The sequence below is a fragment of the Vanrija pseudolonga genome, chromosome 6, assembly GCF_020906515.1.
Source record: "Vanrija pseudolonga chromosome 6, complete sequence".
Lineage (NCBI taxonomy): Eukaryota > Fungi > Basidiomycota > Tremellomycetes > Trichosporonales > Trichosporonaceae > Vanrija > Vanrija pseudolonga.
Genome location: NC_085854.1, coordinates 2,377,164 through 2,391,405, shown reverse-complemented (window position 1 = coordinate 2,391,405; position 14,242 = coordinate 2,377,164). Strand labels below are relative to the sequence as shown.

At 61.0% G+C, this 14,242-nt stretch overlaps 6 protein-coding genes and 1 non-coding gene across 7 annotated transcripts; 3 read left to right on the top strand and 4 right to left on the bottom strand.

Annotated features, from left to right (window-relative positions):
* Positions 1 to 10: 10 nt before the first annotated feature.
* Positions 11 to 3,646, bottom strand: CSE1L (Exportin-2). Its single transcript, XM_062775282.1, has 14 exons — positions 3,225 to 3,646; positions 3,105 to 3,184; positions 2,733 to 3,054; positions 2,519 to 2,686; positions 2,344 to 2,473; positions 1,878 to 2,296; positions 1,691 to 1,827; positions 1,533 to 1,648; positions 1,246 to 1,494; positions 894 to 1,197; positions 536 to 853; positions 260 to 491; positions 130 to 209; positions 11 to 82 (listed from the first exon to the last, which is right to left on the bottom strand). Exons 1-14 carry the CDS (start codon positions 3,633 to 3,635, stop codon positions 67 to 69), a joined length of 2,982 nt encoding a protein of 993 aa, XP_062631266.1. The 5' UTR covers positions 3,636 to 3,646; the 3' UTR covers positions 11 to 66.
* A 466-nt stretch (positions 3,647 to 4,112) lies between these two features.
* Positions 4,113 to 5,284, top strand: CNM01460 (Translationally-controlled tumor). The gene is made up of 4 exons (XM_062775281.1): positions 4,113 to 4,202; positions 4,298 to 4,481; positions 4,730 to 4,950; positions 5,001 to 5,284. Exons 1-4 carry the CDS (start codon positions 4,144 to 4,146, stop codon positions 5,038 to 5,040), a joined length of 504 nt encoding a protein of 167 aa, XP_062631265.1. The 5' UTR covers positions 4,113 to 4,143; the 3' UTR covers positions 5,041 to 5,284.
* Positions 5,285 to 5,588: 304 nt separating this feature from the next.
* abh1 (Alpha-ketoglutarate-dependent dioxygenase abh1) lies at positions 5,589 to 7,367 on the top strand. The gene is made up of 7 exons (XM_062775280.1): positions 5,589 to 5,956; positions 5,991 to 6,397; positions 6,446 to 6,611; positions 6,648 to 6,717; positions 6,758 to 6,790; positions 6,832 to 6,953; positions 6,997 to 7,367. The coding sequence occupies exons 1-7, from the start codon at positions 5,611 to 5,613 to the stop codon at positions 7,155 to 7,157; spliced, it is 1,305 nt and encodes a 434-aa protein (XP_062631264.1). The 5' UTR covers positions 5,589 to 5,610; the 3' UTR covers positions 7,158 to 7,367.
* Positions 7,368 to 7,445: 78 nt separating this feature from the next.
* On the bottom strand, positions 7,446 to 8,596 carry LOC62_06G008738 (uncharacterized protein; the record flags this gene model as incomplete). Its single annotated transcript, XM_062775279.1, has 3 exons — positions 7,446 to 7,883; positions 7,939 to 8,303; positions 8,422 to 8,596. The coding sequence occupies 3 exons, from the start codon at positions 8,594 to 8,596 to the stop codon at positions 7,446 to 7,448; spliced, it is 978 nt and encodes a 325-aa protein (XP_062631263.1).
* A 414-nt stretch (positions 8,597 to 9,010) lies between these two features.
* Positions 9,011 to 9,096, bottom strand: LOC62_06G008737. The gene is given in 2 exon segments: positions 9,011 to 9,046; positions 9,059 to 9,096. It is a non-coding gene; the product is annotated as a tRNA-Val (tRNA).
* A 270-nt stretch (positions 9,097 to 9,366) lies between these two features.
* Positions 9,367 to 10,817, top strand: PDR16 (Phosphatidylinositol transfer protein PDR16; the record flags this gene model as incomplete). The annotated part of the gene is made up of 6 exons (XM_062775278.1): positions 9,367 to 9,555; positions 9,682 to 9,858; positions 9,973 to 10,086; positions 10,145 to 10,191; positions 10,259 to 10,547; positions 10,584 to 10,817. 6 exons carry the CDS (start codon positions 9,367 to 9,369, stop codon positions 10,815 to 10,817), a joined length of 1,050 nt encoding a protein of 349 aa, XP_062631262.1.
* On the bottom strand, positions 10,749 to 13,640 carry TVP38_5 (Golgi apparatus membrane protein TVP38). The gene is made up of 4 exons (XM_062775277.1): positions 12,817 to 13,640; positions 12,591 to 12,770; positions 12,395 to 12,524; positions 10,749 to 12,346 (listed from the first exon to the last, which is right to left on the bottom strand). The coding sequence occupies exons 1-4, from the start codon at positions 13,292 to 13,294 to the stop codon at positions 11,143 to 11,145; spliced, it is 1,992 nt and encodes a 663-aa protein (XP_062631261.1). The 5' UTR covers positions 13,295 to 13,640; the 3' UTR covers positions 10,749 to 11,142.
* Between the last annotated feature and the right edge of the window lie 602 nt (positions 13,641 to 14,242).

The following is a 14,242-nucleotide window of genomic DNA, read 5'->3' as shown; positions in this document are numbered from 1 at the left end:
CTATAAAAACACTCGATATGGCACAATGCAGGTTGGTTGTGTGGCGCTCATTCGCTCGTCGCCGTTCTAAGCAATGGTGATACTGCGTGGGTCAGCTGAAAGCGCGCATTGTAGCTAGCTGGCACTCACCCGTTGGACTGCAGGTACTGGGAGAACTCGCCGACAGTCTTGGGCTCGGCGGCCTGGGCCTGGGCAATAAGAGGGCCCAGCTGTGGGGTGTCAGCTCAGACATCGAGGCATGCGGGCAGGGGCGACTCACGACACCAGGACGCTCATTGCTGCGGCGAGCAAGCTCGCTCGCGGCATACTCCTTCTCGTTTCCGACGCCACGGACTGGGTCGTGTGCCTGGCGCTCCGACGCTCCAAGCTTGGAGAAGGACGCCTGGAAGCCAGTGTCCTCGGGGTCGAGCTCGTTCAGGGCGTCTTGTCCAGCGTAGGTGAGGTCCTGGGGAAGGGCAAAGAGGTCAAGCAATGCAAGGAAGATGGGGGTCCTGGGAGTGTTAGGTCATGGATCCAGCATGTGACAACAACTCACCAGAAGCCAACAGTTGGCTCCACAAGGATAGCGTCCGACTTGGTCAGGTACTTGGTCAAGCCTACTTCGATCACGCGACGGCTCTTCACAGGCGCCTTCTGGGTGTTGGGGAGAACGACACCCTTCATGAGGTTGCCGAACAGACCGGGCTGAACACCGTCGACAAACGAGATGGCCGCGTCAGGTCCAACGTTGTCAATGGCCGCAAGGAAGGTGTAGAAGTAGACGAAGGCCTGCGAAAACTGGGCCGAAGGCTTGGTTTGCAGGCGGTTCAAGAGCAGCATGAAGATGTCGTTGGTGTACGCGCGCATGGTGTCGCTGGCAAGGTCAGACAAAACGCTTCGCAGTGGAGACTTACAGAGGGACAAACTCGTACAGAGCCTGGAGGATCTCAAAGCCGTACACGTCGTTGTTCTTCGACGCAATGAGACGCTGGAAGATACCAAGAAGACCGGGGATCTGGTTGTTGGCGACAACGACAGAAGCTCCACGCATGAGGAGGGCCTTCCAGATACGCGCCAGGGCAGGGACGTTGCCGCGCTGCTCCCAGAGAGAGGCAGAGAGCAATGGGCCAAGGAGCTGCTGGTACTCGCTTGGCAGGTCGTTGGGGGCGTGCAGCTCAAGAAGCTGGGCAAGGATTTGGAAGATGTAGGGGATGAACTCTGAGGGGCGGTGTGAGCATGGTCGTTGTCACCCCAGGTAACACTCACCAGTAACGTCCTGAGCCAAGATGACCTCGGCAGGTCCGAAGAGAGCACCCTCGAATGTGGAAAGAGCCGCAGGGTTAACCTCGCAGACAAACCGGATGAGGGCGGAGATGGACTCGAAGCTGTACTGGTTGAAGCGCGGGTTGCTAGGGTTCTTGCTAATCTGGCCGATGATGTTGACCAGGCGAGTGAGGATAGCCTCGTAGTGAGGAGCGAGCTCGCCACGAGCGGTGATGATGACACGCATAACGCCTGTGATTTTAGCTCGTCTCAGACAGCCCTGTACCCACACTTCATCAGGTGGTCGTTCTCGGCGATCTTCTCAGGCGTGTCACCGCGCTCGATGCTCGTGAAGGCCGCCATGAGGATGTTCTCGGCGAAGGGGCGAACGTCCACCGACGTAAAGCTGAGAAGGTCAGTCGCGCAACAGAAACCCGGGGAGACTCACAGAGGCTGGCGGCTCTCGTTCTTGATGAAGAGAATACGCTCAATAGTCGTGGCAGCGTAGGTATAGACCACGTAGTTGTCAGAGCTGAGGTGCTGGACCAGAAGGGGGAGGACGGAGACGAGTTGATCCTTGGTGAGCTGGGAAGTGTCAGCTTGATGCACGCGGTCAATCAGCCAGCTACACTCGCCTGGTTGCGGAAAGTGTAGAGGTACTTGATGGCGTCCACCGTAAGAATGGGGTGAACGGTGCCAGGAGCAGCCTGCAGGTCCGCAAAGACATTCTGGCCAAAGAAGTCGACAACGTCAACAAAGTTGTTGACAGAGGTGACACCACGCTGGGCAGTCGATCCACGAGCAGCAATAGACGTAAGCAGGTAGATGGCAGTGTCCTTGCTCTTCCAGTTGGCCGACGGGTTTTGCTGGTACTGCTGGAGGAACTGGGTGATGTAACCCTGAATGATGCTGGTAACGTCGGCCTCGAAGTTGGTCATCAGAGCCTGAGTGAACTCGGTGGCGGCTGCGCGGCGCGTGTCACTCTCTGCTGAAGGCTCCAGGTCGCGACGAATGTACTCGGCCGGGTCATCCTCGAACATCTCCTCCTCGTGCTCTGGGCCAGACGTCAGCATGAGGTCGACCGCATAACGAGGCACTTACCACGAAGGCTCATGTTGGGAAGAATGATCTTCTCGCAGAACGCAGTGAGGGTCTCCTTGGCCGCGAACATGTCTCGGTGGTTGCCCATCTTGACAACAACCGAGAGGAACTTGAGCGCACGAGAGACGAGCTGTTGACGGTCAGTAGTGCGACCCCGCTGTATCGCTCCACTCACAACATCCTCGCGGGTACCGGCACCAACGGTGGTGAGCATCTGCCAAACACCGTTGACAAAGTTGCCCAGCTGGGGGTAGGCATCCGAGTACTTCTGGGCATACAGCTCGGCGATCTCACAGATCGAAGCGCGAATCTTCTGGAGAGGGCCGGGGGCCTCGTCGTCATCCTGAAACAAGGATCAGCACAGATAAGCACAACTGATCACCACGCACGTCACCCTTGAGCTCTGGACGCTCCCAGCTCAAGTACTTGAGGAGCCAGCCCTGCTGGCTGTCGTCGCCCATGAACGAGCCAAGGTTGTCCTCGAAGAATGGAGGAAGATCCTGGGACGAGAGGTCGTGGAAGATCTGGATGAGGAGGAGGAGAGCCTGGGCAAGGAGGGGGAGGGAGGCGTTGGGAGGGAGAGGCTGTCCCGCAGGGGTCGAGAGGAGCTGGTCGACATGCTTGAAGAGCTCGAAGTGGGGCTTGCAGAAGCGGTCGAGGACAAAGTTGATCTCAGAGAAGAGCTTGTTGGTGCGGAACTGATGCCTCCAGCTATTACAATGTCAGCGCTTTGTTTCCAAAAGATGGATAGAAATAGTTACCGCTTGAAGATAGAGTGAGCGGTGGCGAGCACACCATTGTTGACAACAAAGTTGTCGGGGGTCAAGCTGTTGACGAGCTCCTGTGAAAGCGTTAGCAGGGGTCAGAACACTCTAACTCACGTCAATGAGACCCTCCCACTTGTCGGGGAAGTCGAGCGAGGCAATGGTCGAAAGGCCCTCTCCGATCTGGCTCTGGAGCTTTGCGGTCTGAGGGGTGCCAAGGGCGATCATTAGAGGGACGAGCTGAGCCTTGACGGCCTGCTTGTCCTGCTCTGAGATCTTGACCTCCTCTTCCTCGTCATCACCCCACAGACGCTTGACCGTGTTCTTGAAGTAGAGAGCGCCTGCCTGGCGGACGACCATGTCGGTGGCATCGGAGCGAACAATCTCGAGGACGAGCTGGAGGAAGCCCTGCTGCTTCTCCCCTTGCCTCAGCGACTCCTCTGCCAGACGGCGTGTCGATGCCTCTGGGGCGACTGTCGATGCGAGGTAGCTGGAGAGCGCCTGGAGTGTCTCTGGCGTCGCCTGCATTTTGGTAGGTGGTGGTGTAGTGTGGTTGTAAGAGTGGAAAGCTGATTGTCTTCGCTGCGTCACCGCCAGCAGCAGCCAGCCAGCCAGTGTGTTGGTTTTGACTTTCACAACACAGAGCCTGCGGCCAGCCTGACGCGAAGCAGGCGGGGCATATCAAACTAATTGATCCCCCCTATTTACTATCCACGTGGCTTCCCCATCTTTGTTCCGGATAAAATGGAAGAAAATTTGTGTCATGAATTGGTGCTGGCTGGGCAGGTCAGACTTTTGCGAGAGGGGGGGGGCAGGCAGCCAGGGTGAGAGAGTGCTGCCAGGGTGGTGCCGTGCCGTGCCAGAGATTTGTCTGGGTCCGCGGCTGGCTGGCTGGCGCGCGCGCTGGCAGCTGGCTGGGCAGAGAGGCTGGCTGGCTGGCTGGCTGGCTGGCTGGCCCGGACAGCAAAACGTTCATCCCCCTTGCCAGCAACATCTCTTCTCGCATCCACTTTCAAAAAAACAACCTCCTCAAAAAATGATCATCTACCAGGACATCATCACCGGCGACGAGCTCGTCTCGGACGCTTACGACCCGTAAGTAGTGCAAGAGAGGGAGAGCCCTACTACTACGGCCCCCCCGCCCACTTGTGCACACCCCATTGTTCCACCCCGACTGACTCCACCCCCAGCAAGGAGATCGACGACGTTGCCTACGAGGTTGACTGCGAGCTCATCATCGTCAAGGAGGGCGATGTTGACATCGGAGGCAACCCCTCGGCTGAGGAGGCTGAGGAGGCTCTTGAGAACGGTGCCACCCAGGTCAACAACGTTGTCCACTCGTTCCGTCTCCAGTCGACCGTCTTCGACAAGAAGGTGTGTATCGTGGCTTGTGTGTGAAGTGTGTGGGCCAGCTGTGCCGTCTTGCTGTCGGGGGCGGAAATTCTGAGCAGGGCAGGCGGCCCGTGGATGCGTCACACACAGTTGTGTGTGTGGTCCAAGTGCTGGTAGGGCCTCTGGGCCACCATGGCCCGGGAGCCTTGCCACCTCACAGCCCCGACAATGGAGGGCAAGGCTTGCTGGAGCCACCTCTTCATCCCCAGACAAAAGCTAACCATACCTAGTCGTACCTCACCTACCTTAAGGGCTACATGAAGGCCGTCAAGGCCGAGCTCGAGAAGTCCAACCCCGAGCGTGTCCCCATCTTCGAGAAGAACGCCCAGGCCTTCGCCAAGAAGATCATCGGCAACTTCAAGGACTACGAGTTCTACGTCGGCGAGTCGATGAACCCCGACGGCCAGGTCGCTCTCCTCAACTACCGTGAGGACGGCACCACCCCCTACTTGTGAGTTGCATGTGCCTTATGCCGTTCCTTTCATACTGACACCCATTCAGCACCTTCTGGAAGGACGGCCTCAAGAAGCAGAAGATCTAAGCATCTTTGCTCTCAGCTACTTCTAAAGAGTTGGTTGTAGCAACGGAGATTTCGATGGAGATGAACTGTCGACCCGTTGTGGTTGTCTGAGGCAATTTGTGCAAGTGCCACTTTTCTGGGCGCTCTTTGACGTGCGGTGCATACGGATTCACGGCGTGCAAGACTAGGGAGGCAGACTAAGGAGGTGCGAGGAGAGCTAGTGCGGAGTGAGCGAGATGGAGAGCAGCGTTCATGTCGTCACCAACGGGTTGAGAGAGTCGCGGTGGTCGAGGGGCGAGCCCCTGCGCCATGCCCCTTGCTGTGTCTGGAACTGGTTGGCGCGCATGCCACAGCGAGATGGATGCGCTTGCACTGCACTGCCCCCGCGTCTGGGGGGACAAGAGGACACACTTCTTGCTGCTCGCATCACACGAGCTACTGCGCCCGTGGCCTGTGGGGGAAGGAAGGGGGCGAGGAATGTCGACTGGACCAAAGTCAAAGTCACGCGCCTCCACCATATATTAACTTTGGCCACCACCAAAGATTGTTGTTGTTGCAGTCCACCTATACCCATCTCCCCCCTTCCTCGCCATGGCCATTGTAGAGACCCACCCGGCCTTCAGGCTCGCAGAGAAGCACTTCAAGAACCGCTCTACTGCCGCCTTACCTGCGCTGCGCGGCCTGCCGTCGTCGCTGTGCTTACCGTTACTGGACCTCGCGCGGCCTGCCGAGGAAGACGACGACTCAGTCTGGCGCGCGGGGTGGTGGTCCAACGTGTACACCAGCGAGGTGCCCAAGCCTGGCAAGTCTCGCAAGCGCCGCAACTCGCGGGCCGTGAGCAACGAGCCCGCGCGCGGTGACCGTCCCGAGCTCGAGCTCGACGGCATGAAGCGCGTCTTCCTCGCCGATGGCAAGGAGGGCTTCCTCGTCGCAGAGGGTGAGTGAGGCATTGCGCACGCCACTGACGCCAGGTTGTGTCCTCGTCCCTGGCTACCTCGACGTCGAGCAGCAGAAGGCCTTCCTCCTGGCCGCGCTCGCCGAGTATACCCTCTCGCCTAACCCCAAGTCGCTCGACACGCACTACTCGTTACCACCTTCCCTCTTCCACGCCTACTCTACCACGCCCGACCTCCTCATCTCGCCCAAGCACCTCACCCTGGACGAGTCGGAGCGCAATGCCCGCTCGCAGGCCGCCGAGGTCAACAAGGGCCCGCGTACCCTCATCGAGACGGCCCCGGCGAGCAAGCTCGGCTACGACGAGGTCAAGCGCCGCAATGCGACTTGGACCGGCGACGACATGAGCCTCAAGCTCAACTCCAAGACGGCCGAGGCGCTGATGAAGGAGCTCCGTTGGGCAAATCTCGGTCGTGTCTACCAGGTGGGTTAGCTGGCGGCCATGGACGCAACCTCAAAGCTGACTCAACAGTGGTCAACCAAGACCTACGACTTCACAGCCCGTGGCAACATCGCCTTCCCTCAGGACCTCGAGGACGTCTGCCGCCGCATTGTGTCCGACACCCCGTGGGGTGAGGTGTATGCCAACGTCCAGGAGGACGCCGTGCCCAAGTTCTCCACCTGGCCCGAGGACTACAGTGAGTGTGGCGTTGTTTGCTGTCTCTGACGCCCAGAGCCCGACACTGGCATTGTCAACTACTATCAGAAGAACGATACTCTTATGGCCCATGTTGACCGTTCTGAGTAAGTGCTAGGTGGAAAGGCCACCATCTGACGACTACAGGCTTGACCCCGCTCGCCCTCTCGTCTCAATCTCGTGAGCTATCGCCATCGATTCCCAAGAAGCTTACACCTCAGTCTTGGCCACTCTGCCATCTTCCTCCTCGGCACCGACTCGCGTGAGGACCCTCCCCGCCCGTTAATCTTGCGCTCTGGTGACGTCCTGATCATGTCTGGCCGCGGCCGTCAGGCGTATCATGGTGAGTTGGACGGGGCAGTGGTGGCACCGAACTGACACCCCAGGCGTTCCGCGCATCATGGAGGGCACGCACGCGCCGCACTTCCTCGAGGCCGACGACGACTCGATCGAGATGCGCGCGGCCAAGCGTTGGGTCGCGAACGCGCGCATCAACATCAACGCTCGCCAGGTGTTCCCGCCTGGCTTCACGGTTAACGACGCCTAAGCTGCACTACACCCACATGTCCCTCCTTGTCAAGCACGACTGTTGTACCTTGTACCGACTAAAGCATAGCACGCGCGACGCGCAATACGACACCAACGCACGACGCACGAACACAACACTAGCAATACTATCCAATCCCCATTCCATTGTCGCAAAATGGCCCGGCTGAGGGCCCCACTACTGCATCACTCCCCCACTGAGGGACCATAGGGAAATGCATATGATCGTATGACATGATAGTGTACAACAGGGGCGCTAGGTCGGAGGAGTCGAGCGCTGACTGAAGCGCTACGCCGTCTCGCACGACGGGTGCCATGTGACCCACTGGCCTTGAGCCGCTGCCTCGTCTGGAGGAGGGACAACCAACGCATCCGCCTCCTTGCTGTCCTTGTCCTTGTCCTCCTTGTCCTTGGCGTCGCCGTCTTTGCTCTCCTTGTCCTTGCCGTCCCCGTCTTTACCCTCCTTGTCCTTTTCCTGGCTCTCCTTGTCGGCCTCAGCGCCACTGGCAGCCTTCTTGGGCGGGGCAGCGAGGAACCCGGTGCCGCCAACGGGCAGGCCGTCGACGTCGCTCAGGCGGTTGCCGCAGATGAAGCACGGCTGGCCGAACGACTCGACAATGTGCGGGAGGCGGTAGAGGAGCTTGGCGACGGACAGGCGGAGGCTGGACAGGTGCTCGGAGAGCGCCTGAGCTGGGCCCTGCGGCGGCAGAGCGTGGATAGGCGGTGGCTGGGTCGGGTCGTCAGCTCTCGTTCCCCTCCCACCATCAACCTCTGGCACTCACCCGGCGATCAGGATTCGGGAAGAAGCGCACAGCGAGCACCTCGACCTCGGCAGCCACCTCGCCGCCAATCGTGCGCAGAAGGGCCCAGACGTACCCCCGCGAAGCGAGGGTCACGAGCAGCGCCGAGCGGTCGTAGCGCAGCTCGGCGGGCATGTCGGGGTGTTCGGCGTTATGCGCTGCCACGGCGTCACCGACGCTCAGCCCAACAGGGGACAGGTACGACCCCGCTGGGATGTCGGGGTCGACGGTCGGCTTGAGCGTCTTACCCGCCACGGAGCGGCGGCGCGCCGCGCGCGTGCGCGGTGGGACTGGGACCGGAGGGAGGGGCGGGAGGGGGTAGTCTGTTGTCGTGGGGTACGGGTAGTCTGCGGGCGGGTGTGAGCGGGGTGCGTGGATGCGTGCGAGCGTGTGGAGCGAGCACGGAGCGAGCACCGTCTCAGCGCCGAGCGCCGATAGTCACGCGCTAGGCGCCAGCGCACTCACCCGTCGTGCCGTTGCTCGCGCCGTTCGCGAGCGCGCGCAGCGCCGCGATCCCCTCGGCGGCGGCGGCGGCCTGCGCGCCGGGGTTGGCGGCCGCGCGGAGGGGGTTCGGGAGGGGCGGCAGCGGGGCGGGTATTGGCGGTGCTGGGGGGTCGGTTGGGGCTGTCGTCGTCGTCATTGCATGGATGAGGGGTAACAGAAGACAGACGACAACAAATGGATGGAGAGTCGATTGTGGTGGAGGCCGGGGGCATTTCGCATGGACTGGGGCAGATGTCCGCTCCTCTCGGCTCGGCGTCGGACTCGGCGCGACGCGACGACGCATGGCGCCGGCGCCAAGCTGTGCTGTGCAGTGCGCTTGCCCGCTTCTATGCCCTAGCTGTCTAGCTGCGCATGGCGCGATATCCTCACCGAGGCATCAACAAATGGTCTCGGCTCAGGAGGGCGTAAGTACGTGCCCTGCTGATCGCGATCTGCACCCAGCTCCATCTCACTCAACAACCAGCTCTATTGCTTCTCCAGCTCAGCCTCATCCTCTCGACCAGCCCCCTCGACTCCATCGACCTACGCCAGCAGCAGTAGCAAAACGATATGACCTCTGGCGGGATCGAACCGCCGACCTCATGCGTAACGCTTCAAGTGTTAAGCATGCGCTCTAACCAGCTGAGCTAAGTGGCCTTGAAAATGGCGGCGGTTGGTGTTACATAAGCCGGCCGAGTTGCCCGCGGCCGTCTGCAGCCGCCCTGTGGCACCGTCAAGCGGTGTACACACGTGCATGTGGTCACCGCCTCGCCTCGCCGCCTCGCCTCCACTCTCGGCATCCACAGGTTGTGGGGCTTGTCCGCCGGCCGGCCGGGGCGACGTCGATATTTTGTATTGCATGCTGCATGTCGTCGTCGTGTCCTCCTTTGTTGATTTTGCTCACTAACACTGCTGCACCACACGACCATGCCATTCCCCCCGACACTGCTCGACGTGCCCGTGCGCGAAGCGACGCCCGGCCCCGACCTCGACGACAAGCACCGCGCCCAGCTCGACGAGATCAAGCGCCAATTCAATGCCGAGGGGTATACGTTGCCCACTGCGGAGGGTGCCGGCGACGCGGTCCCGCTGTCGGAGCGCGAGATGATGTTCTTGGTGGGTGGTAGTGGTGTGCATACCTCGCTGACATGGAGTCACAAGAGACGCTGTTGCGGTGAGTTTTGGCGGGTTCATGCATACAAACGTGCACACGAGGACAAGCTGACAACCCCCGCTCCACAGGTTTCTGAATGGTTCGTACGCCGAAGCAGCCCAGCCCCACATACCCCGCTAACCAACCCCACAGCGACCAAGACTGGCGTGCACGCGACCATTGAGCGCCTGGAGCGCTGCATCGTCTGGCGGCGGTCCATCAACATCGAGGACATTGATGCCATGGCCGCGCAGTGCGAGGACGAGGTGAGTGGCGCTCAGCGGGCGGGCAGCCGGGCCTGCGCCTCGGCACCGACCGACAACGACGCGTCACGGGCTCGGGCACGCGAGGCCGTTCCGAACATAGCACTAACGGCGCAGTCGCGCTGGGGCAAGAACATTGTGCAGGGCTTCACGCCGACCGGCCACCCGATCATGTACTTCTTCCCGTCGCGCAACCAGCTGCCCGTCGAGAAGCGGCGCGCAGTCAACGCAGTGGGTGAAAAGCAGATGTGGCACGTGCGCGCGCGTCGCAAGCTCACTCCAACCCCAGGTCTTTCTCGTCGAGCGGGCGATGGATCTCATGACTGATGGGGTTACGTGGGTACTCGGCGAGCTGCAACCAACCTCGGTAGACCGACCATGCACTGACGACACACCCCCGCAGATCCGTCTACGTCGCGTTCAACTTTGGCGGCAAGCGGCAGGGCCCGCCAGCGTCCGTGTCCATGGCGCACAAGACTCTGCACATCATGAGCGAGTACTACCCCGAGACGCTGGGCCTCGCCATCCTGCAGGACATGCCGTGGGTCGTGCGCGCGTTCGTCAACCTCATGTGGCCGTTTGTCGACCACCACACAAAGTCCAAGATCAAGTTTGCGTCCGGCAAGCAGACGTTCCAGGAGGCTGGCATTGGCGAGGACATTCTGCTCACCGAGTGTGGCGGCAAGATGGCCGTGAGTTGCCCAGTACCGTGCGTGCTGACAAGCCAGCTCAAATACGACCACGACATGTACTGGCCCACCCTGATCCAGCGGTGCAAGGAGTGCCGCGAGGAGCACCTCCAGCGCTGGCGCGCCCTCGGCCCCGCGCAGGTCGGCCGCGAGGAGCGCGAGTTCAAGATCGCCCCCGCCAGCCCCACCGTCTCGCTCACAGCCCCACTCACGCCTACGACCAAGGAGACGGTCGCCAACGGCGTCGACGTGCGAACCCAAGACGTCATCTAACACACATTACACACATACACACGCAGTTCCTGATATCCTGATTCGGTAGACCACGACTAGACCTGTAGACTTAGCTCCCCCGCCCGTGTACATCACAACACAGTACATCTGCATCCTCATGAATCGTACAATGTTACAATGCTCTCTCTGTATGCTGATGGCTAGGAAAATGTGGTCGTGCAGATGTCGGCAAATGTCGCCAAGCGTTCAAATGTGGTCGTAAAAGCAGAGCAGTGCGTGCCCTGGCAGATAGGATTAAATCCGTAGCTCCTTAGCGTCCGCTCAATCGTCCGGATCAGTCAATCGTCCGAATCAACGTCGTCGTCTATTCCTCGTCCGAGTCCTTGTCCTTGGGGCGGCCAAGTAGCGCCGCACGGCTGTCACCGCGCAGGCGGCTCAGGTCTGGGCGGCGAGCTCCGTGCGCGATCGCGTACTGGTCGGCCTCGTCGGCAATCTCGGGTCCAGAGGGGCGGAAACGCAGGGGGCGCTCAATGTCAAGCGACTGCGTTCCGCGGAGGCTGTCGGCGCGCGAGCGCGCTGGGGTGTAGGTCGGCGTGAGCGTGATGGCTGGTACGGCGCCGGAGAGCGGGCGGTGCGGGGCACGCGAAGTGTCCTCGTCGGGGTGGGGGTAGATGTGCTCGACAGCCAGGTCGGGGAGTTGGAGCGGCGTTACAGTCGGCGATGACGACTTGCACGGCGCGACAGGTGGGCTGAGGAGCACATGCTGCGAGTAGGGGATGGGCTCAAGCGTGCCAGTGTTGGCGCGTGAGCGGGCCGGTCGGCGAGCCTCCTGCACCAGCTCGGCGTCGTCGACACCGTGACCATCGTGGTGGACTGGTGGCTCGATGACGCGGACCTCGGGGTGGCCAGCCGTCGTCATCAGCGCCGTGTCCAGCTGCGACAGCCAGTCGCGCATCTCGTTCTCCGTGATATTGCCGGGGAGACTGCGCGTACGCTGGGGAGTCCGCTGGCCGACGTTGGCCGCCATGCGGGCGCGCTGGAGCTGCTGCTGGCGCTGCTGCGCCTCGATCCACGGGCGGCGGGCGTGCGGGCCGATAATGACATCGACCGAGCGGCGGCCCTCGACGTCGATACGCGCACCGGCTCCAACACCGCGAGCGCCGCGGACCTCGAGGTCGGCCCAGCTAGGCGAGCCGGGGGCGTGAGGGTCGGCAAGTGGCAGCTGGCTCGCGCTGCCGTTGCGGATGACGACGCGCATCTGGTAGTAGATGTACCCGGCAGCCACGACTGTGCCGAGCAGTGTCGCGATCGTCGCGCACCATGAAATGATCGTGTCCCTCGGGTTGTGGTGGCCAAACGACTGGCCGAGATACACGATGACAAACTGCTTTGGCAGCGTTAAGATGGCGGCGGCGCAGTAAGATCCAAAGTGGGCTCCGGCGCTCGCTGACACGGCCGTGACAATGTGTCCTGGCACTGCGGAGAAGCGGAGGATGAGCACAAACATGAAGCTCTTCTCGCGAATGAGTTGCGTGAGGGACGCGTAGAGACGGTTTCTCTTCTCAAACCTGGGCCGGGTGTCAGCTCGCTTCCCACAACGACTCTCGGCAACTCACTTTTGCGCACGGGCAGTGCACCACCACTTGAATGCCACCCAGGTGGCCAGTTCGCCCAAGAACGTGCCCGCGCACAGGATGCCGAACCCTTCGCCAAGACCCCATACCAAGCCACAAAGGATGCCGATGACTGCGGATGTCAGTTTCTTGGGCACGCGTGGCCAAAAGGCAAGGCACGAAACCATGAAAAACGCACTCTCGTGTCCAATGAGTGGAGGGAACGACACGATGATGAGCAGCACAATGGGGATGAGCCAGCCGCCGGGCCAGTGCCGGATGCGGCGCGTCACCGGCTGGCAGAAGTTGACGATCGTCGTGTGCTTTGCCGAGACAAGGGCCGAGATGGTGATGATGATGATCGCCAGGGCGTACCATTCTGGGGACGTCAGCCTTTGCCTTGGCGGCCCGCGGAGTTCACTCACTGTACAAGTGTCGTGCAAGGCAACGGCGAAGCGCGACACGGTAGTCCATATCCTTGAGATAGGCTCGTGCCCACTTGTAGTCCTCCTTGAAGAGGACCATGACCGTGGGGGGCTGGTTTGGGTTGGTACATGGCACCTGGATGGTTGTTGGCTCTTCGGTCGTATCCGTGGTAGGAATCGCCGGGTCACGGCTCGTTACTGGCGCAGCTTCCTTGTCAGACACTACCGGTACTGCAGAAGCCGCGTCGTATGGCGGGGGGTTGGCGGCAAAGTGTACTGCTGTACGCGACTTCTCGTCGACGGCGGTCGACTCGCCGACAGCTACTGTCTCGTGCGCCGCGTCCCCGGTCGTTGACCGCCTGCTCGTCTGCGCCTCGAGGTCGATAGAGTCGCTTCGTCTTGGCACGTCATCCGTGTCGCGCCGCAAGAAGGACAGGCGCGGTCGCGTCGGATTGGAGAGGATCGAGGGGAGTCGCATAGTTGCAAATGCCGGTGCGCGCGCCACTTTTGAGCGAGTCGCGAGTCGACAACGACGAAAAGTGAGGGGTGAAGAGCAACCTCACAAGAGGAGCACAGTCGCAAGTCGGTGCAGTCGCCAAGTGTGCCGTGTGTGGGGGAGAGTGCAGGGTTGACAAGGTTGTGGAAGCAGAAAAATGCAAGTCGCGACCTGTTCAGAAAGGCTGGGCCCAAAACACAAGGCCGATGATACAAAGAGACACGTGCGAGTCGAGTGGGTCGAATTGGATGAGGTGTGTCGTGTCGTGTCAACCGCAACCGGGGGGTCGTCGTTATGCTGTTCAACAGCTGTCGACCTTGTATATGAGATATGGAGAGTGCGAAAGAGGAGCAGGAATGCGAACAGGTCGTGTCTGGTCTGTCTGCCGTGTCTCGGTCGTTTGCACACACATTGCGGTGACAGGGGCAGCGGCGGACCAGGCGGGCCATTGTAAAATCGGGGCTGTTGAGTGGACAGAGACAGAGCGTGCGGCGTGCGGCGCGGCCAGGCGGGCGGCCTACTCCGTGGGGTAGGCAGGGTGGGGGGGGGGATGGACGAGTGCCAGTCTGCATGCACCCTGAAACCTGTCCACTACTCTCGACCTCGACCCGTTCCTTGTTTCCAGGCGAGAGAGCAAGTGACAGCAACCAGCCCAGAAAACGGAGATTTTGAATGCCATCGCCAAAAAGTATTATTATTAGACGCGGCATGGTCGTTGGAGCTGTGGCCATTCCCATCCCGCGATCCAGCTGTGCGAGCAGTGCTACTCCAGGCAGTCCTCTAACGGTAAACAAGACGGGGATGGATGCACTTACATGTGTCTGTCTCATTCCCACTCCGGCTGTGAAGGCGTGCTAGCTTGCAACCGGTTTGCCGTGAACAAAACGGTCTCCCCTGGCCAGGCGAGATCTCGCGGCGGGAGAAGTGGGG